At 40.7% G+C, this 27,921-nt stretch overlaps 1 protein-coding gene and 1 pseudogene across 2 annotated transcripts in view; both read left to right on the forward strand.

Annotated features, from left to right (window-relative positions):
* ACE2 (angiotensin converting enzyme 2) overlaps positions 1-27,921 on the forward strand; it is a 51,886-nt gene that overhangs the window by 2,835 nt on the left and 21,130 nt on the right. For both annotated transcript variants that reach the window (XM_019956160.2, XM_019956161.2), the window contains 8 exons: positions 11,411-11,569; positions 13,126-13,216; positions 14,948-15,091; positions 16,442-16,554; positions 17,353-17,458; positions 20,350-20,447; positions 23,178-23,347; positions 25,077-25,303. In XM_019956160.2, the coding sequence (XP_019811719.2) occupies positions 11,411-11,569; positions 13,126-13,216; positions 14,948-15,091; positions 16,442-16,554; positions 17,353-17,458; positions 20,350-20,447; positions 23,178-23,347; positions 25,077-25,303 (1,108 nt within the window). The remainder of the gene's footprint in view (positions 1-11,410; positions 11,570-13,125; positions 13,217-14,947; positions 15,092-16,441; positions 16,555-17,352; positions 17,459-20,349; positions 20,448-23,177; positions 23,348-25,076; positions 25,304-27,921) is intronic.
* Positions 4,846-5,397, forward strand: LOC109555350 (iron-sulfur cluster assembly 1 homolog, mitochondrial pseudogene; annotated as a pseudogene).

Genomic DNA, 27,921 nt, shown 5'->3' on the forward strand with positions numbered 1-27,921 from the left:
GGGAACTGCAGCTGGTGCTACACGAGGTACCAAGATGAATAGGAAGCTGAGATAATGGTCCACTGCTGATGGCCATGCTTATAGAAAGAATTGGAGAAATGGAGAATGTTTTCCAAGGAAAGAGCCACTGGAGTGATTTACGGGGATGAGAGAGAGTTAGAAGGGAAAACAGAATTAGCTCTACAAAGCCTAACTCAAAAAGAAAAAAAAAACATGAGTCTGAGATGGAAGAAGAAAGACTAGAATGTTCCCAGTTGTATTGGCCAACTCTCTTCAGATTAGAAAGGTGGTGCCTTTGAAAGCTCAAAAGAGATAAATTTACAATAAATAGGAGGAGGTGCTGTTTCTATTACAGGTAGTGAGACTGGTAAGACTTGTAAATCTAGACCATTCTTTAATCTGAAAAAGTGAGACATTGAAAACTATAAATAGGTTTTGGAAATCTTTAAGCGAATGTAAGGATTGTAGATGCACTGTGGGTGAGACATGCATTTATGAACCCAGTTCTTTACCTTCCTCAGTATCAAGGCCCAAGGCTATGTCACTTTACAGTGCCATCTCACTGAAGGTGACGTGACTGTGTCCTTTGCCATGTGACTTACATCTGCTGTTAGCAGATGTCTTACAAGTAGAGGCATGGAAGGACTTGAACGATGGGACTTTTCCTTTGCACCTTTGCCTTTACCATGAGGGCATGCCTGGATTGACCAGGTAAAGAGTGAGAGATGTGTGGAATAGTTGTCCTAGCAGAAACTAATCCCCCAGAGTTTTAAGAAGATCCAGTTAAGATTAGCAGAGTTGCCTGGCAACACTCAGTGATTCTAGGCACACAAACAATGGACACTTATGCCGTTGAGATTTTGGGTTGTCTGTTATGTAGTACTATTGTAGCAGTCTTCTTCCCTTCGCTCAGTCGTGTCTGACTCTTTGTGACCCCATGGACAGTAGCCTACCAGGCTCTGCCGTCCATGGGATTTTCCAGGCAAGAATACTGGAGTGGGCTGCCATTTCCTTCTCCAGGGGATCTTCCCAACCCAGGGATCGAACCTGGGTCTCCTGCAATGCAGACAGACGCTTTACCATCTGAGCCACCAGGGAAGCCCCATTGTAGCGATAGATAACTAATATAAGAAGAGAAATTTGGGCTGTATGACATGTGTATGTTCATATCCTATCATGATTGAGGGCAATCTGTCATTTCATAATTATTCCTTGGTATAACGTTCAGAGTCAGAATATTGGGCTTATCAGCCAATCGACCTAGTGTGGCAATTCTTAGATAAAGTCATGAGAATAGTTTAAAATAATAGAGGGCACTAGAATTTGATCAGTATAGTGTCCCCAAAGCTCGCTGTTTAGGAGAGGTCCATCAGATAGATATAAGAAAAAAAACTTTGTTCAAAACAGATTTCCACATAGTTCAGAAATTCAATGAAAAAAAATTACCAGACACTTGCTTTAGAGCAAATACAATTCTCATGTTTGAGATCAAACATTCACCAATTAAACTGTAATTCTCTTCTCAGTAAAATGACATTACTTTTTTGTATTTATTGTTGGTTTGATTTTTGAAAGAGTCCTTTGTAAGTCAAAGGATTTTTGTTTCTTTTTTTGCAAAGTCAGAAGCTCTTTGGCAACATGGGAGGTCCCTGGACAATTTTTTTCCCCTGGAAGAGAGTGAAAGGATCCTGCCACTGGCAGGGGCATCCTGGTTCTCTGTTCCAGTATTTGGCAGTAGCTACTACAGCTGCCCCCAATTCCTGTGGGCACAACTGTGAAGGGAGCATTGAAGACTGCCCTGTTGGAGCCCCAGAGGTCTCAGAACACTTCATAAATATTTCTTGTTGAGTTATCAGAAGCTGTGAAGAGACAGCAGAAGGCCCACACTTACCCTTTGGGTGGGCAGGGCCCCTAGAGCCCTTGGGCACACCTGCTTCCTGGACCTTTTCCTCTGTCTTTAGGGCGGGGTCACAGTGAACCCAGAGCAGGGTCATTTTAAACTGCTATTCTGTACCCAAGGAGAGAACGCAGACTTCAACCCTGTCTGCAATGAGTCTGTCCCACACTCCCCAAGATATGTAAGCGCCTACACATAGGTACAGGGGTGGGGAAAGGTCAGTGTGATGCAGATACGGTGGAATTCAGGAAATCTGATGCTATCGTGATTCTGCTAAGCTGGCTGTGATGCCTTGGGCAAGTCACTTACTTTTTATCTCATAAATGTAAGATAGTAGATGGGCCCAGTCAAGATTTTTTGTGGATAACAGTGGTGAGTGGACAAGTTCCGCCTGTGGAGGATTAACAGGAGTCAAGTGCATTGGAGGCATTGTTCATGCTAGTTTTCCTTTGTCATGAAAACTTTATAATGTCCCAGTTGAGTGATGTAATTTGGTAAAATTGAACTTGAGCAATTCAAAATGACATGTTTCATGCCATCCAGATTGGACACACTCATTGATCTGAGCACTCTGACAGAACACCAGGCGGCCACCAGCTACACCCAGGGAGGGCAGCCTAGTGGTCAGGAACTACTGCTGCTTCTCAGTGTGTGCCAGGTAACTGGGCAAAAGACAAAACATTTAATTTTGGCTAAATCCTTTGGTTTGGAGCAGTTCCATGGAGGTTTAAGATCTAGTTATAGGATCTAGGGAATAAAATGAGTTTCCTTTTTCTTTACTTTTACTATTGAGGGCTTTTATAACAACAGCTTTATTGAGATAAAATTGCGTGCTAAGTCGCTTCAGTCATGTCCAACTCTTTGTGACTCCATGGACTGTAGCCTGTCAGGCTCCTCTGTCCGTAGGATTTCCCAGGCAAGAATACTGGAGTGGGTTGCCATTCCCTTCTCCAGGGGATCTTCCTGACCCAGGGATTGAACCTGTGTCTCTTACATCTCCTGCATGGGCATTGGCAGGCAGGTTCTTTACCACTATCACCACCTGGGTTATGTACATAAAATTCACCAATTTAAAGTATACAATTCAATGTTTTTTAGTATATTTACAGAATTATGCAAATATCATCACTATCTCATCTTAGAACATTTTCATCACTGCAAAAAGAAAGCAATCTCTTCTTCCCCTAACCCCCCAGCTCTCAGCAACCACTAATCTACTTTCTGTCTATAGATTTGCCTATTCTGGACATTTCATATAAATGGAATTATACACTAGATGGTCTTTTGTGATTGGCTTCTTTCACTTTGCATGCCATAGCATGTATCATTATTTTGTCCCATTTTACTGCCAAATAGTATTCCATTTGGAGAAGGCACTGGCACCGCACTCCAGTACTCTTGCCTGGAGAATCCCATGGACGGAGGAGCCTGGTAGGCTGCAGTCCATGGGGTCGCTAGAGTTGGACACGACTGAGCGACTTCACTTTCACTTTTCACTTTCATGCATTGGAGAAGGAAATGGCAACCCACTCCAGTGTTCTTGCCTGGAGAATCCCAGGGACGGGGGAGCCTGGTGGGCTGCTGTCTATGGGGTCGCACAGAGTCGGACACGACTGAAGCGACTTAGCAGCAGCAGCAGCAGTATTCCATTATATGGATTTTACTTTACTTGTTATTGTAAAAATTTTCAAGCACATATACAAGAAGAAAGACTAATATGTTGAATCTCCTTATACCCATCACCCAGCTTCAGCAATTATCAACACTTCAGCCAGTCTTGTTTTATTTTTCTACCCAACGCCATGTTTATTGGATTATTTTGAAGGAATAACTATATGTTTTATGTAATAAATGTTTCACCTTGTAGCTCTCAATGCAAGAATTTTTAAATAACCTTAATAGCAGTTTCATGTCAAAGACTTAACAATAATTCCTCAGTATAATCAACTATCTAGGCAATATACAAATGTACCCTAATATCTCATTTTAAAAATTCAGCTGGTTTGTTTTAATCAGGATCTAGCAAAGTCCTCTCTTGATCATTTTGGCAGATGTACTTTAAGTCTCTTTCAGTCTATAGAGCCCTTCCTCATTTTTTTTTTTTTTTGTAATTTATTTGCAGAAAAATTGAGTTGTTGCTCCTAGAGAAACTCCCACATTCTGGATTGGCTGACTGTGTTCCCATAATGTTGCTTAACATGCTCTTTTGACCCTTGTATTTGCTACAAATGTATAGATCTGGTACAGAGGTCAGCACACTTTTTTCTGTAAAAGGCCAAGTAGTAAATATTTCAGGCTTTTTGCCCTATTCAACCCTGCCATTGTAGACCAGTCAACTCTGCCACTGTAACACAAAAGCAGGTATAGACAGTACATAAATAGGTGTGAATATGCAAACTTTATTTATAAAAACAGATGGTAGGCAGAGTCCTGCTCTAGAGACTTGATCAAAATCAGGTTTCCCCTGTGAGGTTTTTTAATAGGTATGGAAATTGAATCTATACTACTAGCAGGGTGCAGGAATATTGAGCCAAAAAATTAGCCAAAAATTAATTCAGGTTCCTAGAGCTCTGGAAAAAAGAAGCAAATTAAAAAATCTGTAGGGACCCTTTTTAGATCCAAAGCTCAAGGCATTTCTACTTTATGCAATAGATACAAATAAATTTAAGATAGACCAAAAATTAAATAGGAAAAGCAAGTCAAGCTTTTATAAGAAAATATAGGTGACTTTTGGTTAGGAATGGTTTATTAAGTGAGTCTTGGTTGGGAATGGTTTATTAAATGAGTTTTACTTGAGAATGGTTTATTAAATAAAAGACAAAAAGATCAATCTATAAAGGAAAAGGCTGAGCAAATAAATTTCATTAGAATTAAAAACAAACTTTTGTGCACCAAAAGACATCATAACTGCACACACACACAAGACAAGAAGCAGAGACCGCCCGCGGTGTCCATGGATACAGGTTGAGATGGCCACCCTCCAGCCCTAGACACTGGGGCGGCAGGATGGCGAGGATGTCGGCTTCGTTAGTCCGGGCCACTGTCCGGGCTGTGAGCAAGAGGAAGCTGCAGCTCACCCGGGCCACCCTCACCCTGACACTTTCAGCAGTAAACAAGATAAAACAACTTCTTAAAGATAAGCCTGAACATGTTGGTGTGAAAGTTGGTGTCCGAACCAGGGGTTGTAATGGCCTTTCCTACACTTTAGAATTTACAAAGACAAAAGGAGACTCTGATGAAGAAGTTATTCAAGATGGAGTCAGAGTGTTCATGGAGAAGAAAGCACAGCTAACAACTGTTAGGAACAGAAATGGACTATGTTGACAAATTATCCAGTGAGTTTGTGTTCAATAACCCAAACATCAAAGGAACATGTGGCTGTGGAGAAAGCTTTAACATTTGACTCCTCAGGACTGCTCTGGCTGTAGGCCACCAGAGACCTGTGGAAGCTCTGGGGCTTATTGACGAAACCATGTGACTGTCACATACATGCTTAAGGTGTGTAATGTATGGCTGCCTTCCAAGGAAAATAAAGTGATGCATTTGAAAATGAAAAAAAAACAAACACAAGAAACAGAGCTTGAGAAAACATTGTGATACATATAATTAACAAAAGATTGACAGCCAAGATATATAAAGAAATTTTACTAAATGATAAAGACAAAAACTCACTAGAAAAATGGGGGAAAGATATGAGCAACAAATGCATAGAAGAAGAAATTCAAATAAATATATATATATATATATATACACCTCATATATATGTTTAACCTGACTAATAATCAGGATAACATTATTTTAATAGTGAAATACCAAATTGACATAAAATCGTATTTGCCAAAATATGATATCTGTAGAAGTTGAAACTTGCTTTTTAACCCATCAGTTCCACTTCCAAAAATTCCACCTGGAGAGCCTCACCTGTGTACTCAAGAAACTTTATATATTTGCAGATTTAAATTAAATATTAGCAATTTTATATGATTTAACCTAATACAAGGATGTATATGGTTAAAAAAAAAGTATTACTTAAAGACAGGAAACGTTCATAGATGAGAAATTATTAAATAAATTTGAATTTGGTCATATACTTAAATATTATACAGCAGTTAAGATCAATAAGGAATATATACTTGAAAAACTAGAAAAAATAAGTAATGCTAAGTGAAAAAAGCAGAGAGATTTTCTTTTTTTCTCAACTTTATTGAGATATAATTGACATATAACATTGTGTAAGTTTAAGGTGTACAAACTGTTGATTTGATACACTGATATATTGCAAAATATATGGTAGCAGTAGTAGCAGTCTTAACTAACACCTGCATTACATCACATGATTACCATTTGAGAACATTTAAGATGTATTCTCTTAGCAACTTTTGAGTATATAATATGATATTATTGACTCTAACCACTAAATAAATATGCCTGAAGCAACTATTATAAAGTGTTAACATTTTAAATACCTGAGTACAGGTTTTTGTGACATTTGCTATGTTATTTATACTATATTATATTTTTATTATGAAATATATAAAATATATATCTGGTGGGCCACTTTCTGGCAGGACCCAATTTCAGGAGTGAGTTTCTTTTTCCCTATAAATTAAAAAAAATTGAAATGTTTGAAAGCCACATTGCTTCCTCCCATCTGGAAAAAGAAAAAATAAAATTTTGATTCTCAAGACAAAGCAATAGAATTCATATTCTTATAATTTAGATTCCTTACTTTGTTGAATAGAATAAGTATTTTTTAAAATATGCACATATCTGGGCCTATTTGACAGAGAAGGCAATGGCACCACACTCTAGTACTCTTGCCTGGAAAATCCCATGGACAGAGGAGCTGGTAGGCTCCAGTCCATGGGGTCGCTAAGAGTCGGGCGTGACTGAGCGACTTTACTTTCACTTTTCACTTTCATGCATTGGAGAAGGAAATGGCAACCCACTCCAGTGTTCTTGCCTGGAGAATCCCAGGGACGGGGGAGCCTGGTGGGCTGCCGTCTATGGGGTCGAACAGAGTCGGACACGACTGAAGCGACTTAGCAGCAGCAGCAGCAGGGCCTATTTGAAAAGTAATCAAGGCAGTTTTCATCTTTAAATCTGATGTGGTTTGGAGAGCTATGTCTGGATACTGGGTCAACACATGGGGCCTGAGAGTGGAGGGTTCCCTGGAAACTTGTTGGGTGCCAAGTCACTGCCTAGATGTTAAGATTCCTTTGAGTTTTTCATCTTCTATCTTCAGGAGACTCTCATACCTACAGGGAAAGAAGTGGTTTAGAGACTGCTGAAAGAATAGCCTAGCAGTTGATAGTGAGGCATAGAAAAAAAGAAGATGAAATTTTAATTTTTTGCATTTCAAATAACTTATCACAAAAGCATTTTAATTGTTTAAATAAAACTATCATAATTTGGGAAGAGACCACAAGACCTATGACTTAAAACAAAGCTCATATGAAAACATCTAAAAGCATAATGAGATCATATTTAACTTGCATATCATTAGGGCCAAAAAGAACAGGATATCTTATGGAACGGAAGGAAATGGCAACCTGCTTCAGTATTCTTGCCTGGAGAATCCCACGGACAGAGTAGCCTAGTGGGCTACAGTCCATGTGGTAGCAAAGAGTTGAACACAACTAAGCAACTAACAGACACACAAAGTGTAATTTAGGATTTTGTATTTTCAGTCCTTGAAATGACAAAGGATCTCTCAATAGGATGAGAATATGGTATCCACTACAGTTATACATAGCGGGTCAGAGAGGGTTTTAACTTCCTGTGATTATACTGAGTTATGTGTGTCTTGACCCCAAGCCCCCATCAATGGCTGCAGAAACGTTTGCTGTGTTAATTGCTTCTCTTCTGCCTTTGCACAGAGGCAGTATGGGATGCTGTTTATTTGACCTGTAATAGTTCTTTTTGAGGAGAAGGCAATGGTACCCCACTCCAGTACTCTTGCCTGGAAAATCCCATGGACAGAGGAGCCTGGTAGGCTGCAGTCCATGGGGTTGCACAGAGTCAGACACAACTGAGTGACTTCACTTTCACTTTTCACTTTCCTGCATTGGAGAAGGAAATGGCAACCCACTCTACTATTCTTGCCTGGAGAATCCCAGGGACAGAGGAGCCTGGTGGGCTGCCATCTATGGGGTCGCACAGAGTTGGACACGACTGAAGCGACTTAGCAGCAGCAGCAGCAGTTCTTTTTGAACCCTGTAGCAATGTAAGTAACTGTATATGCTTCAATTCATTCATCATTCAAGTGCAAAAATTACATATAGCTGTCAAGCAGTATCTAAGTGACTTGGTTGGTATGTATGAACTGACTTTGATTCTCTGTGTAACTGCTTAGCTGTCAGTTTTATTTAGGCATAGGAACCTTATAGTATGAATATGGAATAAATTGTAAATAAGATTAAAAAGAACAGCTTGAGATGGAACAGTGTATCCTCAGGGGCCAAAATTCAAGACAACATAATGTTTTTGTGATACAAAGTATAACACTTCTAGTATGATAATGATAAATAAAACAGATATCTTCAAAGTTCCCACATACATTATCATTTTTAAAAATATTTTAAGACTGAGGCCTTTTGGGGATTCTGGGTTGTCTCCAAGGGAGATTGAAAATAAAAGAATGCTCTTAATTTGGGATCAAATTTTACCAGAAATTTTGCTGTAAATCATCCTAGATTAGATGAAAAAGGGAAGGGGCTGAGAGGTGGGTGGTGGATTATGTAAATGAATCTGTGCTGTAGACCAAACTCCTTTTTCCATAGCTCATTCCTTCTCATTCAGACATGGTACAAAGAAGACTAGAATATGTTGAATCCAATCTACAGCCAGTGGTTAAGAGCATTTAGCTTTAGAGGCAAACATATCTGTGTTGATTCCCAGATTCTTCCAGTTAATAGCTGTGTGACCTAGTCAAAATTACTTACCTGCTCTGTGCTTCATTTGCCTCGTTTGTTAATTGGAGACAGTCACAACCACCTCACAAGATTGTGCAGACTCATTGAACAGTAGTTCGTAAGGGGTTGTGTGTGCTCAGTAAAGAGAAATCATTTTCCATTTCACTGTGACTCTTCTACTCATCTCTTGTATGATCCATTGCTGCACCTTTCATGAACCACTCTCATCATGTCACACACCTGCTTGAAACCCCTAAGTGACTCCCTAGTATTCACAGGATAAAAGTACAATTTCTTGATCTAGAAAATGCAGTCATGCCTGGAGTCCTGCTTTGGAATCTCTACTATTTATCTATTGTGTAAAAGATTACCACAAAAGATTATCTATTGAGTAAAAGATTACCAGATCAAAACAACACACATTTATTATCTCCTGGCATAGTTTAGCTGGATCTGCTTCTGAGTCTTGCAAGATTACAGTCAAGGTCCTGGCTAGAGCTGTGGTCTCATCTGCGACTTGACTGGAGATGAATCCACTTCCAAGCTAATGTTAGTTGTAGCATTGAGCTCCTCATATGTTCCTTAGGATGTCAGTCGGAGGCCATCTTGAACTCCTCACCATGTGGCCCTAGCCATGGGACAGCTTACAACATAGCATCTTGCTGCATCAGTATTAGCAAGGGAGATTCTTCTAACAGGATAAAAATGATAGCCTTGGAAATTCCCTGGCTGTCCAGTGGTTAGGGCTCTGTGCTTCCACTGCAGGAGGGAACGAGTTTGATCTCTGGTTAGGGAACTAAGATCCCACAAGCTGTGTGGCTAAAAACAAACAAACAAAACAATCTTATCTAACATAAACATGTATATCCTTCACTTCTGCTGTATTCTCCTTTTGGAAATGAGTCATAGGTCCTGCTCACACTCAAGGGAGACACAGGAGGGTGTGCCACCAGGAAGTAGGGGTCCTGGGAACCATCTTAGAGTCTGCCCACCTCAGGATCCAGGATTCAGACGCTGGCAATTAGTTGACAGCTCTACCGTTTATTTTTCTTAGCCCCTTTCTTCACATACGAAAAATGGAAATAGAGTAATCTTCTGTCTCTTGGGATTGTTAAGAAAATCAAATGAGGTAAATTATTTTGCAAAGTACTCTACAGTGATCTATTTTCTGCCTACTTTAAGATCTATCTTAAGTTCCACCTCCTCCAGGAGTCCTTGCCAAATCTGGTCCCTATAACAGGAACTGCTTGGCCCCACTCGTAGTTTATATGGAATCATAGGCTTTTATGTTTCAGTAATGAAACATTCATGATGTGTATCTTATCTCCTTGATAAAACAATAAGCAGCTTAAGGACAAGGACTTTTTTTCTGTAAGTGATAAAGTAGCTACCATTTTTTAGTGCTTAGGATGTATCAGGAACTCTGAGAGGCATTTTATTATTTGCTAAATTTTCTTGTCCTTTCAACAACCCTTTGAGGTAAGTTCTGCTATTACTCTCATTTTATGGATAAGGTAACATGACTCAGGCTAAGTAATTTGCTCAAGGTCACACAGCTAGTTAGAGGTGTCTGACTCAAGGAATGGAGTTCTTACGTGCCTCATTTGCTACCTCTTTTTTATAGTCTAGAAAAGTACAGTGTAGAAAGTGGTTGCTCGTTTTAGCCTTTGATAAATGGAAGTGAGCTTGTACACTGAGAGAAGACTGCTGCTGCTGCTGCTAAGTCGCGTCAGTCGTGTCCGACTCTGTGCGACCCCATAGACGGCAGCCCGCCAGGCTTCCCCGTCCCTGGGATTCTCCAGGCGAGAACACTGGAGTGGGTTGCCATTTCCTTCTCCAGTGCATGAAAGTGAAAAGTGAAAGTAAAGTCGCTCAGTCATGCCTGACTCTAGCGACCCCATAGACTGCAGCCTACCAGGCTTCTCCATCCATGGGATTTTCTAGGCAAAAGTACTGGAGTGGGGTGCCGTTGCCTTCTCCGAGAGAAGACTGCATTGGATACATATGGAGAAGTCAAGATGGGGGGCAAGTGAACCCTGGTATCACTACCTGCTTCTTGGTTTCTCTGGTGAGTGGGTAATCACATTGGCTACCAAATGGTCATGTTCAGGGCAGTCTTGAACTGGAGATCAAAATTCAAGATTAGAATCTCTGGTAAATCACCATACTATGAAGCTTCCTGCAAACTGGTTCTTTCTCATGGTTCTCATCACCATGAGAAGCTGTATTCTCAGGAGGTCCGCTCCAAGCTCTGCTGGGCTTTCCCTTTAGAGTGTTTATCATTGAATCCTTGAGTGACTCACCCACGTCACAATGCTAAGGCCATACATCCCAGGACCCCACAACATAAATCATCTGTGAGAATTCACTTCCAGTTCTGTGGACAGGACCCTTGGGAAAATGAAGCAAAAGGCCAGGAAGAGAGAGTGACCAAGAGTGGCTTGATCACGCTTAACCTAAACCTTGACCTTCAGCAAAGTAGAGAATTAAATAACTCAGGAAATATTAGATGTTCCACCAGATGTTCTTTGGCCTGTATCTTCTGTCTATTTGAATAGTCCCATTCTAACTTCAACTTCATTTTTTGTTGTCATTTCAGAATGAAGCCAGAGCCAAATGGTCTGCCTTTTATGAAGAACAGTCCCGGATGGCCAAAACTTACTCACTCGAAGAAATTCAGAATCTCACACTCAAGCGTCAATTGAAGGCCCTTCAGCATAGCGGGACCTCAGCGCTCTCGGCAGAGAAGAGCAAACGAGTATGTGACGTGCTAGCACTGATCCCAAGAATGGAAATACTGGGGAAATCTTAAACATTAGTATCACTCAGGGCTGCTTACTTTATCTGCAAACCTAGCAATGCTCACAATAGAAAGAGCACTGTGCCTTGGTGGGGTGGTCACGTAATTTATCCTCCAAATTGGGATCCTTTGAGAGTGAAGGGGGACGCTGGTATGTTAGGACACATTGTTAAACTAGGATTGTCAGGGCTCTGTGGTCCATAGATACAGTGACAGCGATCGCCTTCCTGAGGACCAGGCACTTAGCCCATGTCTGTGCTTCTCAACTGCAAGTGATTTTGCCTACCAGGGCCATTTGACAATGTCTGGAGTTAGTTTTGGTTGTCACAACAGTTGAAGGGTGTTATTGGCCTCTAGTGAGGAGGGATGTTGCTAAACACTCTGCAAAGTGCTAGGAAGTCTCCAGTGACAGTTGTCTGGTCTAAAACATCAGCAGTCCTAAGCTCGAGAAGCCCGATCTGTCATCTCATCCTCCCCCACCCCTTTCATTCTTGACTGTCTTCTGCAACTTCTTTAAAATGTTGCTAAACCACTGCAGCTCAGACCACTTTAGGGATAGGCGAGTCACTTCTTTCTAAAACATCATTTCCATATGTGGGTCCCTCTAAGTAATGGCAAGATTCTTCCTCCATTAAGCATAAAGCGATTTACCTCCACTTTCTACCATCTTCTGGGGCCAAATGGCTGTCTCCTATAATAGTCTTCAAATAAAGGAAGGCAGATTTTTTTTTTTTTAACTATTTAAGGCTTTTTTCTCTAGCCTAAAACATCCTTCCATCTGTTGATTTTTTCTTATACGATGGTTTCAAGTTCCCCAACCAGTCCTGTTTGCTGGCTTCATTTTGTCAGTATCCTTGGACTGAATGCAGCCCTCCAAGTGGGTTCATCTCTGCGTGAAAGTGAGCAGAGGTATGACATCCTGCTCTTCCAAGACATAGCTCTCAGGTGCCCCCTCTTTGAAGCCATTCCTGAACTTCCAAGTTACTAATTCAACCATTCCCCCCATACTGCCACATCACTTTTTGGTGACAGTTGTAGCATCTGTCACTCTGTTATGTAATCATTAATTTCATGACTCGCTGTGGCATGTTTGTGGGGCTCTTAAAGACCAGTGACTTGTTCATGTCATAATTATCAGAGTGTAGGACGTAGTAGATGTTCAGTAACTGTGCACTCAGTGAAGCCTAAAAGGAACAATAAACACACTACTCTTTGCGTGTGTAGGTGAGAAACATTCTTGGCGTTTGGGCAGATCTGTTTTTTTTTTTTTTTTTTTCCGGTCACTCCACATGTATTTATCATATGCTTATAAAGGCAGTCTGTGCTAGTTGATGATGGGAAAATTTAGCTGAGATATTCCAACCCTACATAAAAGAAGATACTTGGCCAAGAAGATGTGAACTTCTGTATTTTGAGGCATAAAAAAATTGCATGATTGAAAAGACATCTCTACATTAGCATTCTCTTTTGTATATCTTCCATTTTTAACATTGTTTATTATCTTTAATTTGTAGTTGAACACGATTCTAAATAAAATGAGCACCATCTACAGTACTGGGAAAGTTTTGGACCCAAATACACAGGAGTGCTTAGCACTTGAACCAGGTGGGCTATTCATTTTGAGCAGTGATTATAAAATTTACTTTTTTTTATTCCAAGCTTTAAAAATGAGATTAACATCAGATGATGATGTTGTGCCTTTCAGATGGACAATCCAAAGAGGGAAAAATTCCAAATGTGTGTGTTTTAGCACACGGATGTTCTTTTAAGTTTTAACAAAACTTCACTATAAATCCTGTCACACTCAAGTAGTTTAATTAAGTTAGTAATTCAATGATCTCAGTGGTTTATTTTCTCTGCAGAATTATTTTGAAGCTCAGATAAGGGTGAGGACACAAAATGGATTAAAGATCTAAACGTAAGACCAGAAACTATAAAACTCCTAGAGGAAAACATAGGCAAAACACTCTCCAACATAAATCATAGCAGGATCCTCTATGACCCATCTCCCAGAGTAGTGGAAATAAAAGCAAAAATAAACAAATGGGACCTCATTAAACTTAAAAGCTTTTGCACAACAAAGGAAACTATAAGCAAGGTGAAAAGACAGCCTTCAGAATGGGAGAAAATAATAGTAAATGAAGCAACTGACAAAGGATTAATCTCAAAATTATACAAGCAACTCCTGCAGCTGAATTCCAGAAAAATAAATGACCCAATCAAAAAATGGGCCAGAGAACTAAGCAGACATTTCTCCAAAGACATACAGATAGCTAACAAATACATGAAAAGATGCTCAACATCACTCATTATCAGAGAAATGCAAATCAAAACCACAGTGAGATACCATTTCACGCCAGTCAGAATGGCTACAATCCAAAAGTCTACAAACAATAAATGCTGAAGAGGGTGTGGAGAAAAGGGAACCCTCTTACACTGTTGGTGGGAATGCAAACTAGTACAGTCACTATGGAGAACAGTGTGGAGATTCCTTAAAAAACTGGAAATAGAACTGCCTTATGATCCAGCAATCCCACTGCTGGGCATACACACTGAGAAAACCAGAATTGAGAGACACGTGTACCCCAATGTTCATCATAGCACTGTTTACAATAGCCAGGACATGGAAGCAACCTAGATGTCCATCAGCAGATGAATGGATAAGAAAACTGTGGTACATATACACAATGGAGTGTTACTCAGCCATTAAAAAGAATACATTTGATCAATTCTAATGAGGTGGGTGAAACTGGAGCCTATTATACAGAGTGAAGTAAGCCAGAAAGGAAAACACCAATACAGTATACTAATGCATGTATATGGAATTTAGAAAGATGGTAACGATAACTCCGTATTCGAGACAGCAAAAGAGACACAAATGTATAGGACAGTCTTTTGGACTCTGTGAGAGAGGGCAAGGGTGGGATGATTTGGGAGAATGGCATTGAAACATGTATATTATCACATGTGAAATGAATCACCAGTCCAGGTTTGATGCATGATACAGGATGCTCGGGGCTGGTGCACTGGGATGACCCAGAGGGATGGGATGGGGAGGGAGATGGGAGGGGGGTTCAGGATGGGGAACACATGTACACTCATGGTGGATTCATGTCAATGTATGGCAAAACCACTACAATATTGTAAAGTAGTTAGCCTCCAATTAAAATAAATAAATTAAAAAAAAATAAGGGTGCGGACATGAATGAATCATGAGATTTCATTGAACAACTTTATGACCTTGATATTTGCCAGCCTTTCAATTCTTTACAAATGAAAATTTCTAAAAATTCTAAAAAAAAATTTTTTTTCCCTTTGGGTGCTTTGTGATAATAGGTTTAGATGACATAATGGAAAACAGCAGAGACTACAATCGGAGGCTCTGGGCTTGGGAAGGCTGGAGGGCTGAAGTTGGCAAGCAACTAAGGCCATTGTATGAAGAGTATGTGGTCCTAGAAAATGAGATGGCAAGAGCCAACAGTAAGTTTGCTGGGCTGTGGTGGTTCTGAAGCTCCCTATAGGGCTGTGGGGCTATTTCTCATGAATTACCAAGCCTGCCCTTTGATATAAGGGGTATCCCTAAATTAATCACCTGCTGAACAATTCAGGTTACATGTCTCCAAGAGGAGACCACTAGGGAATAAGGAAAGGTGAATTGACATTCTACAGTTTAAAGGGCTTGAGAGCAAGACTAAGTTACCAGGCCTCAAACAAATCAGTAGTCTGGGAAGGGCTCAGGCTCCTGAGGGTTCCTAAGGTAGTCTGCGGATGGACAGAGTCTATTTACCAGAAAGGATGAGAAACAGAGATACCGTCTCTCCTTTAAACTCCCATGTGGCCACAGTTCATTCTCGAAGGTCATTTGTGTGATTATCTCAGAGTGGTGTCCCAGAAAGAAACAAATCAGAGTACTTTAGGCTGGGAACTGTGGTCATCAAAATCTTAACATGCGGAGGAATTTCCGTATCTCTCAAGTTATCCTCCTGCCTGAAAGATGAGCTCAAGCGTGGCGTTGTGAGGAAATTTCTGTTTTGGTCGTTTACTGCCTCCTGGGGTTGAGGAAGGGAAAGCAGTTTTCATCTGTCTTTCTGTGTTCCACTGCCGCTTAAACTCATGTTCTCAGGCCAGAGGCGCACTCGAGACTGGAACTCATCGTCACATCCTTCCATCCAAATATTTACTTCTCTCCTCATCTTCCTGATCATTCATCGCCAATGAGCATGTAAACATTAAAATGACTAAAATACATTTACAAAGTTTATTAGCGGTTATCCTGACCCAAGCTCGTGTTTCTTGGCAACAAGACACTGCATGAAGCACAGAGATGGGCTGTGTATGTTAGAATTTGCCAACAATCACAGGTCCACTGTGGCCGTGTCCAAGATGGGTTGGGTTACAGTTGAAAATATAAGGCCCTAAACAAAATGAGAATTTAAAGACCCAATCACATGTTTTAAAGCTAAAGATGCTAACTGACCTATGGAGAGAGTAGAGACCTGGGGTTAGGAGACCAGGAGTCCGCCTCTCACCCTCACCAGTTGTGTGACCTTGGACGAATCCTTTGATCAGCCAAGAGCCAGCTGTTACCCAGCACCACGGGGACTGTAATACTGACCATCTTGTAGAGTTTTTGTGCTCATTAGATGAGATAATGAATTAAATTTCAGACACATTAGCTAGTGTTATTCATTTGTATCCCTTTGAGTTGAAGGCCAATAAAAATGTGACAGGTTTTTGGATTTTTTTAAACCTCCCAGGAAGGCTAGTCTATGTATACTGTGCTTTATCTCTTTCTTTCCAGATGTTCTCATTTTCTTCTTTTTAAAACAGATTATGAGGACTACGGGGACTATTGGAGAGGGGATTATGAGGTGACTGGGGCAGGGGACTATGACTACAGCCGTGACCAGTTGATGAAAGATGTGGAACGCACCTTTGCAGAGGTAACGAGACACAGAAGTTCACATATTGTATGATTTCATTTATATTAAATGTGCATAATCGGCCAAACTATAGAGAAAGAGATCAGTGATCACCTGGGGCTGGAGGTGGGAATGGAGTTGACTGCAGGCGGGTACAAGAAAACTTTTGGGAGTATTGGAAATGTTCTAAAACTGGGCAGTAGTGATGGTTGTCCAATAGTATACTTTTATTAAAACTCACAAAACTGTATACTTTAAAATGGGTAAATTGTGTGATATATAAATGATACTTCAATTTAAAAATGAAAGAAGTAGGTAGCATCTTAAAATGAATATATATATTTTTCGCATTTGCCTTCCAACTGGGGCTTCCAAAGTGGTGCTAATGGTAAAGAACCCGCCTGCCAATGCAGGAGACATAAGAGATACGGGTTTGATCTCTGAGTCGGGAAGATCCCCCAGAGGAGGGCATGGTAACCCACTCCAGTATTGCCTAGAGAATCCCATGGACAGAGGAGCCTGGCGGGCTACAGTCCATGGGGTCGCAGAGTCAGACACGATTGAAGGAACTTAGCACGCACACCCTCCATGCGGTATTTGTATCCCTCCAGACGTGTTCACCGCTTTATGCAGTGGAACTAGTCAGCATCTATATCTGGTAAGAAGGAATGCATTCAAACTCTTCAGAATATTTCAGAGGAGAAGAAATTCGAATTTAGGGTAATTCTACTGTCTAAAGAAGCCTCTATTTTTAGTGTTGGGGATTGGAAATTGGAATAGGCTATTCTTGGTCTTAAACTGTCTTCCTGGGCTTTTCAGATTAAACCATTATATGAACAACTTCACGCTTATGTGAGGGCAAAGTTGATGCATACCTACCCTTCCTATATCAGCCCTACTGGATGCCTCCCTGCGCATTTGCTTGGTAAGAAGCTCGGGGAATTCTTTGTCTACTTTGCTCTTTGCTGTTTCCACCAATAAGGTAGTTATTTTGGGGTGAGGCCCAACTTTTGAAAAATTCTGTGAATGAAGTTAGTAACATTCTAGAAATCATATTTTGAAAGCACTGTCTTCACCAGAAAAGTCATTTTAAATTGTCCTCTATTGCATTACTTTATGCACAGAGAGTTGTTTTGTTTGGCCTCAATCCATAGATAAAGGGGTTATTTAAGATCACCAGAGAATGAGGGTGAAAATGGGGAAAATAAGTTTTTGTTTTGTTTTTAAGATCCTCAGGTTTATTTTTATTTTTTAATTTTTGGGCTGTTCTGGGTCTTCCTTGCTGTGGACGGGCTTTCTCTAGTTGCTGCATGCAGGCTTTCTCTAGCTGTGCTGCGCAGGCTTCTCTTGTTACACAGCGTGGGCTCCAGGCACATGGGCTTCAGTAACTAAAGCTCATGAGCTCTAGAGCGTGGGCTCCGTAGTTGGGGCACACAGGCTTGCTTGCCCTCTGGCATGTGGAATCTTCCTGGACCAGGCATCAAATCTGTGTCCCCTCCATTGGAAGGTGGATTTTTAACCACTGGACCACCAGGGAGGTCTGAAACTAAATTGTATGATTCAACTTGATTGGCTGACCCTTGAGGTGAGATTTTAGCATCATGTTGTCAGAGGAAAGAAGCTTAGTTGGTTGGGAGTGGTCAGGGGTGAGAGAAAAGCTATCTAGAATTAAGGTATAGCCTGAGTGAAAGCTCTGTAAGTTGATTGTTCAACTGCAACAATATCTTTTGCTGCAAAGTACTTGGTTTGGAATCATATGGGTAGTCAATGAAATCCTCCTCATGAAGAAAGCTGCCTAGCTTAAGAGGAGAAACAGTCTTCAGAGAACTCCGGATCCTGCTGTAGAGCTTTAGTAGACCAGGCAAGACCTGGAGCCCTTTACTGAACTCCCTTATTCCTCGCCAGAGAGTGGTCACCCTCCCTCCCCTCTCCCTCACCCTCAAAGCCTTGGCCAAAGAAATATCTGTGTTGGCAAAGTTTACATCCTGCATACACAGCAAGCCTACTACAGCAAGCTAAGTTGCTAGTAGCTGATTCTTTACAGGCAAGCTTCTTTCTTAGCAGGAGGGAATCTGGACAAAGGAGCAGTGGAGACTTTTTCCTCTAAAGCAATATATAAATACTCTCTACAGTGTCTTTGGCAGGCATTCTTTGGCAGTTCATTTTCTGCTTAAACCTGTCCGGCATGAGGTGGCTCTTGCTTCCTTCCAAAATAGACTCATCTATCACTACATTGTACCAGTTATAAGAAAGTCCTACGTTATGTGGAGGTGAACCAACACCCCTCTCATGCCTTCCATTCATTCTGCCTAATTCTGTGCTCTGAGGTTACCCAGACTATGTCCACTCTTCTTGCACAAGATGGCCTTCTAGAGAGTTGTAAACAACCATTGTCAAGGCACAGCACAGTTCCTGACACAAGAGTATGTACGCAGTATATTTTACTATTATTCTTGTCATCGTGTATACACTATTTTCTTCTCGTATGTTAAATATCCTACATAGACTTTCAGCCATTCTTTAAAAATCTCACTTTTCTACTTGTTCTCATTTGGACAAGCAAATAAATAAAATCAAACTTTATTGATGTCCCTCTTCAAATACCATGCTTAGAACTGAGCAGTTACTCCAGCTGAGGCTTGCCCGGCATAGAATAAAGATGGTGCTGTGACTTCCTTTGTTCTAGACACTGTAATTCTATTCTTTTACCTTAAGGTGATATTTGCATTTTGGAAGCCACGTCATACTATTGTTGGATCCCTTTTGGTCTTTTACATGTGCGCTGTGTTTCAACCTGATGTCATATATCACATATTTCCATAATAGCTATTTCTTTACAGTTGAAGCATAGGACTTTGCATCTATCTCTATTGAATTTTATCTTTTAAAACATGAATTTGTTGGCATATTCTTCAGGTAGTTATTTTGCTCCATTCCTTTGGTGCCAGAATTCTGGTCCTGCTGTTACATTGATTTTTTTTTTTTTCCAGATCCATTTTCTCTTTTAGGGTTTCTGGCCTTGGAATCCAGTTTAACATTTGTTTGAGATCTTTGAAAAGTCACCCAGTTAAGTAGATTACTATAGTATAGTAATAAAAGTGGAACTTAGTTACTAGTTATTAGCAGAGTGTCCTGAATGATCATCCTATATGCGCTCAGTTTTCTTTTCCATTATAGTTTATTACAGGATCTTGAATATAATTTCCCATGCTATTCAGTAGGACCTTGTTGTTTATTCATTCTGTATATAAAAGCTTGCATCTGTTAACCCCAAACTCCTAATCCATCCTTCCCCCACTCCCTCTTCCCCTTAGCAACAGCAAATCTGTCTATATACTCTCTGTTAAATTCAATATCATAGATTACTAGCAGTTTAATTTGTAGTATTTTGTCCCATGGATGAGGGACTATATAAACCTATTTCTAACCTATAGTAGCTATGATGTCCTGTATATTTAATACATTGTGCCTTTGAATTGTGATTTGAAATGAAAGAAACAGGGATGATTCCTTAACAAGCTTTGCCTCACCACATCACCTCTTGCCATTTTAACCTTTTAGAGGAGACAGTAAAAGAAGGGAATGTTGAAAATATAAAATAAGAGGAAAAGAGGTAGTGAAAGGAAGCGCAGAAACTATTGAGTTGGCAAAAAAGTTCATTCAAGTTTTTCTGTAACATCACTTTTTGGCCAACCCAATAAATTAAATCTAGAATACTCTATGGCCTGTTTACCAGTCCCACCTCATGTGCTATGTAAAATCATGTCTATACTTCTACTATATTTATCACATATTAACAAACCTTTTTTTTAATAGGTGATATGTGGGGGAGATTTTGGACAAATCTGTACTCTTTGACAGTCCCCTTTGAACACAAACCAAGCATAGATGTTACTGAAAAAATGGAGAACCAGGTAGGAAGAAGACACCTTGAAAACTAAATCCTCAACCTCATTCCTTTTTATGCTACCCTTCTCTTCTTATGTTATAAAGTCATGTAAATGAGAAAAATTTCAAGCTATTTTAAATTTATTTCTTATGTAGGTGTTCTTTCATAGAAAAGTGGTTTACAATGACAGTGACATCTAGTACCTAGAATAAGAATGGCATTGATCTTGCTGAGAGTAACTAAAAGTGGAGATGACCTGGTTTTCCATTAAGCAATAAGATGTGGAACTGTGAACTTAACAATTCTTTCTAAAGTTAGTCATTACTATGTAGTCAGTAACCTCTATGAATAGGGGAAAAAAAGGATATCTTTAGATTTTTGCATATTAAAAATCATTATTGTTAAAGATACCATAAGAGTCTGCAATGGTTTGCAAATAAACTTTTTGTTACCATCTTGGAATAATTGTTTTAATTCTCTGTGTTCCCTTCTATTGATGAAAGCATATTATAGTTGTAATTGTGTGTTTTTCTTTATTGAGCTAATACTCTACAATTCTGGGTAGAATCTATAATCATACATCTATTAGCTGTGTAAAATTTTTCCAAATCATTGCACTGTGATTTACATTAGTATTTATGCATTGCTTGTGAACAGTTTTAAATCTGTAAGCAACTACGCAATGAACACCTTCATTTGCATAACATATTCCTGAGGTAAGTCCACAGCAGAATGAAAACATGAAGCTTCAAGAGCCCCCAAACTCCTGCAGCTGTTCTAGCCCCATTTTGCAATTGAGTAGCAGCAGGGGCTCATTTTTATGTACCTCCGTAGCCTGTCTACGGTGTTTTCACACCCACCATCTCTCCTAATGTTATGTTTACAACAAATCTATGGGACTATCAGAGCAGGTCGGAGAAGGCAATGGCAAGCCGCTCCAGTACTCTTGCCTAGAAAATCCCATGGATGGAGGAGCCTGGTGGGCTGCAGTCCATGGGGTCCCTACGAGTTGGTCGCAATTGAGCGACTTCACTTTCACTTTTCACTTTCACACAATGGAGAGGAAATGGCAACCCACTCCAGTGTTCTTGCCTGGAGAATCCCAGAGATGGGGGAGCCTGGTGGGCTGCTGTCTATGGGGTCGCATAGAGTCGGACACGACTGAAGTGCCTTAGCAGCAGCAGCAGCATCAGGGCAGGTATTGTGATAGTTCCATGTCGTAGGTGAGGAAACTGAGGCTTGGGTAAATGATTCACCCAAGGTCACAAAGACAGTCAGTCAGTGGCAATTAAGGTTGGAACACAGAATTTGCAGTCGGTTTTTTACCCATTCATTCTTCATTCAACAGATATTAACGGTGCTTGTCAGTCTGCACTCTTGATATACATTCATTTTCCTTAAGAACACCATAGTCACCAATAGCAACATTGTCTGACGTTAAGCCTTTGAAGGTAAAAAAACAATCCATAGTGTCTCTTATATCCAATTACATATTTTCAAGGCAGACATGGGAGAAGAAATTAACTTGACTGGTTTTTAAAATCAGAGGAAGTTTTCTGTGTCACTAAAAAGTGATTCGTTAACTATCTGCCAACTGTACAAATTTAGTTTGACTGATGTATGGGCCTTATCTCCAGAGAAGTCTTGGTCAGCTCCAGGGACACTGGTTCCCAGAAAGATTTGCTGAATGACAGACACCTTCTGCTGTCCTTCTGCAGTTCCAGAATATTCTGAAAGTTTACTCTTGCCTGGAAAATCCCATGGACGGAGGAGCCTGGTAGGCAGCAGTCCATGAGGTCGCTAGGAGTCGGACACGACTGAGCGACTTCACTTTCACTTTTCACTTTCATGCATTGGAGAAGGCAATGGCACCCCACTCTAGTATTCTTGCCTGGAGAATCCCAGGGACAGGGGAGCCTGGTGAGCTGCCGTCTATGGAGTCGCACAGAGTTGGACATGACTGAAGCGACTTAGCAGCAGCAGCAGGTTCCTATACAGACTATGAAGCCAAGGCCCAGCTACCCATTGGCTGCTGGGTCTCTTGTGGGCCTTTTTGACTTCGAAAGCATGTGACTTCATGTTTGCTTTATTGTTTGTGTCTTCCTCGGACACAGACACTAATACTCCCCAGCCTAATACTGGGGCCTTGTTCACTGAACGAACTCAATCAAGGGTTGTTGTCTTGAGTTGAACAGTTTTTAGCAAAGAGAAGGTCATTAGTACTTGTCTTTACACCTGGAGCATAAAGAATAAAGGCAAAAAAATTCATACATAATCACAGTCTACTCCTGACATTTTAATGCACTTCTTCATTAAAATTATACTATATATGTGTTTTACATATTTTATCTTCTCACTATTATTTTTAAAAATCAATAAAAATTCTTTATAAATCCAATTTATTTAGGTTTTCTATTCCACAAAGGCATCATTATTTAGCCATTCTGGAGGCTGTTTCCACTTTTCCCTGTATTAAAAATCATTTTGTAACACATACAATTTGTCAAATATATTTTAATTGAAAAATAGTAATAAAAATCATTTAAAATGTAATTCTTTGACCTAATTTCGGAAAATTTCCTGGGTTAGTTCCCTAGAGACTGGATTACTGAGACAAAGAGTATAAACACTGTGAAAGCTGTCTGTACATGTTGCCAAATTGCCTTTCAGAAAGGCTATGCGTTTGTACATACCCAACAAAAGGAATGCTGTGATTTTAATGCTACAATTAAATGCTGTTCTTTTTTTCCCCCAGTCCTGGGATGCAGAAAGGATATTCAAGGAGGCTGAGAAGTTCTTTGTGTCTATCAGCCTTCCTTACATGACTCAAGGATTCTGGGACAACTCCATGCTGACTGAGCCAGGCGATGGCCGGAAGGTGGTCTGCCACCCCACAGCGTGGGACTTGGGGAAGGGTGACTTCAGGTAGTGAGACTGACGTTCACACTGCCAGTACTTGAACAGGAGACAATGGAGGGATGAGGATGAGTTTGGATTCCTTGTCTGCTTCTCTGAGCGCTGAAGAGAGGAGTGAATTTTCCTTGAATAGAGGCTGGGAGTCCATGAGACCATATCTGGGTTTCCGAGGAAAAGGGGGTTGTCCTCAGGCCCTCAGCTGCACCTTTAGACAGTTTAGCTCATCTGAAATAATATGCATTCATTAGAGTTTCATGGTCACAAGTATCGTGGTGCCCCCATTAGGAAGGGCTTGGTGCAAAGATGTATGGAAGATGAAATATATGAAGCAGACATTAATCCCCCCTCCCCGTTTCTTTCTTCTGAGTGAACTAGGACAGGTGGGTAGAAAATCTGCTATGTATCATAGGAGAAACACAGAGAGTACTTAAATCGTTTCTTTAGGCTTTGCAGGTCTCTGTTGCAGCTACTCGTCTCTGCTCTTGTGGCATGAAAGCAGCCAGAGACAATACAGAAACAAGTGGTTGGGGCTGTCACAGTAAAGTCTAATTTATCACAACAAGTGGCCAGCTGCAGGCCAGAGCTTACTGACTCCAGTACTAGGGTAAGGCTGAAACTTGAGGAAGTGTGTATAAGCTTCCAGCACAGGATCTTACACACAGTAGACATTAAGTAAGTACCTGTTCTTATAATTGTGTCAAAGAGAATAGAGGAAAACCAAAATTAGAAAAAGAGGTCATATTGGGTGTATAGAGGAGATTGAGTTTGTTCCTGAGCAGTAGGAGTCCTTAAAGGGTATTTATTGGGGGATGGTGTGCTCAGAGTGGTGGGAAAATGACAACACCTACTGAAATATGACCCCTCCACTCACCTACCTGAAACTGCTCTTGCCAAGTTGAAAAGGACTAGTATCTAATCACCAAATGCAGTCTTTGGGCCACAGCAGCATGAGACAGTGTTGGTTGGTTGTCTTTGACGTGTTTTTTTCACTAGTGTCTGCATTGTCCTCCCTTCCAGACTTCTTTGACTTCTCTCTCTGTCCCCTTTTCCTCTCCACGCTGTACATCCTGGGACCTCCTGGGGCTTTGTCCTTGGCCCTCCTTCCTTGCCATCCTACACTAGCTTCATGGGCCATCACATCCACTCCCCTACTTACATGCTAATGATTCCCAAATGTCGATTTCTAGTTCCCACCCGCCCCCCCCCCTTTTTTTTTTTTTTACTGCTTCTCTGTCCTAACTGTCCCAAACTGCTGTCTGTGTTCCCATTCTTTTCTCAAGCCATCCTCATTGAGCACTTCTAGGAAGGTCAGTCTCTTGACCCTTCCTGCCATCTACCTGGCAAACTGCTGTGCTTTAATCAAGGTCAAGATTGCTCATTGCATCTTGAGTCATGCCATTCCTGGTGCTTCTAGGAGACTAGGCCTGCATTTACTCACCATTATGGCCAAGGCCGTGTCTGCTGATCACTTGTAGAGCACTTGCCTCAGAGTTGTTGTAGTAGAAAACTCTGTCTTCCTTTCTATTAGTCTGTGAGTAGGAGGACAGGATTCAGCCCTGCCCATCACTTTATATTGAGCACCTAGAACAGTTTCTAGAACATATGAGGTAGGTCCTCAAGATTCATTGGTCAATAAATCTTGGAAATGTGATGCATGCTATAGAAATCCCATATAACTATTATGATGAATAAATGAAATTCAGTGAGGTTCACGTTAATCTTGCCCATTTTTGTTCAGGATCAAGATGTGCACGAAGGTCACAATGGATGATTTCCTGACAGCCCATCATGAGATGGGCCACATCCAGTATGACATGGCGTATGCCGCACAGCCCTACCTACTCAGGAATGGCGCTAATGAAGGTTTCCATGAGGCTGTCGGGGAAATCATGTCACTGTCCGCAGCCACACCTCACTATTTGAAAGCGCTTGGTCTTCTGGCACCTGATTTTCATGAAGACAATGGTATGAACATTTTTCTCATGGCTTCTTTTGGGTATTCTTTATTCTGACATGGGCAAAGGTATTTCTTGTCATGCATAAGATATATTTAATTTTTGCCATATAAAATATAATGTATTTATGGGTAACTGGGAATTGCTTCTGGTTAAAGAAAAAACAGTATATAACATAACATGCCAACTTTTGTTTTTGTGTCTCTGAGAAGAGATAACTAAGTAAATGATCTTGGGACTCTAAGAATCATCTAGCAGAAAACTTTTATTTTATTTTACTTGTTGTTTAGTTACTCAGTCATATCTGACTCTTTGTGACACCATGGACTGTAGCCCACCAGGGTCCTCTGTCCATGGAATTTTCTAGGCAAGAATACTGGAGTGGGTTGCTGTTTTCTTCTCCAGAGGATCTTCCCCACCCAGGGACTGAACCTGTGTCTTCTGTATTGGCAGGGGGATTTTTTATCTCTCAGCCACCAGGAAAACCCAGAAGATTTTTAAAAAGATGTTAAAACAGACCCACAGAACTGAAATGGCTTATCCAAGGTCACCTAGCTAATTAGTGTCAGAGTTCAGATTGAATTCCCCCAGTTCTAGGTAAAAACCTCAATGATGGAGCTGGGAAAGATTCTAAAAATCACTTTGCAGAGGAAGCAAGCTAAAGGCATGAGAGGGAAAATAACTAGCCCAAGGTCAAAAAGCAGCATGGCAGAACCAGAACCAAAGACCCAATCCACAACTTCCCCACAATATTATGGGAATATTATGGGAGTTCTTAAGGAGCAGGTGGTAGAATACGAAGATTGGGAGAGACTGAAACATTTTTTTTCATCTAGCTGAAACATGAATTTGCCCCATAACATCCCCTCAGATCCAGGGCATCCTTCAGCACCTTTGTTTGAGGCAGCCTTTTTCTCTTTGGATGGCCTGGACTTGATGGAACCCAACAAATATTCACAAGATCCAGATTTTTTTCTGTGAGGATTCTTTCTTGTAAAAGGACACTTAGAACCAAATATGTTCTTCTTTCCCATGTTTTTTTCTCCCCTCATAACACCAGCTCTGCTGACTGGTGCGTTTAGACAATGAGGTCAAGGTCATAAGCTCCATCTTTGTGTGGACAGTTCACTTTGCCTTGACTTCTGACTCCAGACCTTGATGATCTCACAAGTACTTGGGAGTAGGTCACTGTAAAGCCACCATCATGTCTGAGAAAATGTAAGCACAGACCCAGTGGGTAATAGACAAGTAGCAGTATCCTTCCAGAAGTGAGCAACAAAGGAAAGGGGTTTCACAGTAACCACACCTGTTGCCTGATTTTAAATTATCATTCTCAAGTCAATTCACAGAAAAGGGTTTGATCATTTTTTAATATTCCTTTACAGCAGGCAAAGATGATTGAATCACTGGTTTGAAAAACTCCTGCTTCTTTCCTTGGCTCTGCTCCTGATCTGTGAATTATATTTGACAAAATAAAGTCCTTCATTCCTTCTTTTCCTCTTTCTTTCTCCCTCTCTTCCTTTCTTCTTCCAAAAGTGTAAATCATTTTTAAAGACACTAGAAAGATACAGTGATAATAGCGCCCTGGCTACATTCCAGTAAGCTGCATTTATACGACAGATATGAGCTCCACGGCCCGTTTACACCACTGCTGCTGCTGCTGCTGCTAAGTCGCTTCAGTCGTGTCCTACTCTGTGCGACCCCATGGACAGCAGCCCACCAGGCTCCTCTGTCCACGGGATCCTCTAGGCAAGGATACCGGAGTGGGTTGCCATTTCCTTTTCCATTTACACCACTAATAAAGGATAAATGAAATAATATAATTTGTTAAAGCATTATAAACTCTGGTAAGGAAGATATTTGTAAGGCCTGAGGAAGCCTTACAAATAGCTGTGAAAAGAAGAGAAGTGAAAAGCAAAGGAGAAAAGGAAAGGTATGCCTATTTGAATGCAGAATTCCAAAGAATAGCAAGGAGAGATAAGAAAGCCTTCCTCAGTGATCAATGCAGAGAAATAGAAGGAAAACAACAGAATGGGAAAGACTAGAGATCTCTTCAAGAAAACTAGAGATATCAAGGGAACATTTCATGCAAAGATGGGCTCAATAAAGGACAGAAATGGTATGGAAGGAGAAGATATTAAGAAGAAGTGGCAAGAATACACAGAAGAACAATACAAAAAAGATCTTCACAACCCAGATAATCACGATGGTGTGATCACTCACCTAGAGCCAGACATCCTGGAATGTGAAGTCAAGTGGCCTTAGGAAGTATCACTACGAACAAAGTTAGTGGAGGTGATGGAATTCCAGTTGAGCTATTTCAAATCCTAAAAGATGATGCTGTGAAAGTGCTGCACTCAATATGCCAGCACATTTGGAAAACTCAGCAGTGGCCACAGGACTGGAAAAGGTCAGTTTTCATTCCAATCCCAAAGATAGGCAATGCCAAAGAATGCTCAAACTACCGCACAATTGCACTCAATTCTCACACGTTAGTAAAGTAATGCTCAAAATTCTCCAAGCCAGGCTTCAGCAATAGGTGAACCATGAAGTTCCAGATGTTCAAGCTGGATTTAGAAAAGGCAGAGGAACCAGAGATCAAATTGCCAACATCCACTGGATCATCGA

The sequence above is a fragment of the Bos indicus genome, chromosome X (assembly GCF_029378745.1).
Source record: "Bos indicus isolate NIAB-ARS_2022 breed Sahiwal x Tharparkar chromosome X, NIAB-ARS_B.indTharparkar_mat_pri_1.0, whole genome shotgun sequence".
NCBI classification, from domain to species: Eukaryota; Metazoa; Chordata; class Mammalia; order Artiodactyla; family Bovidae; genus Bos; species Bos indicus.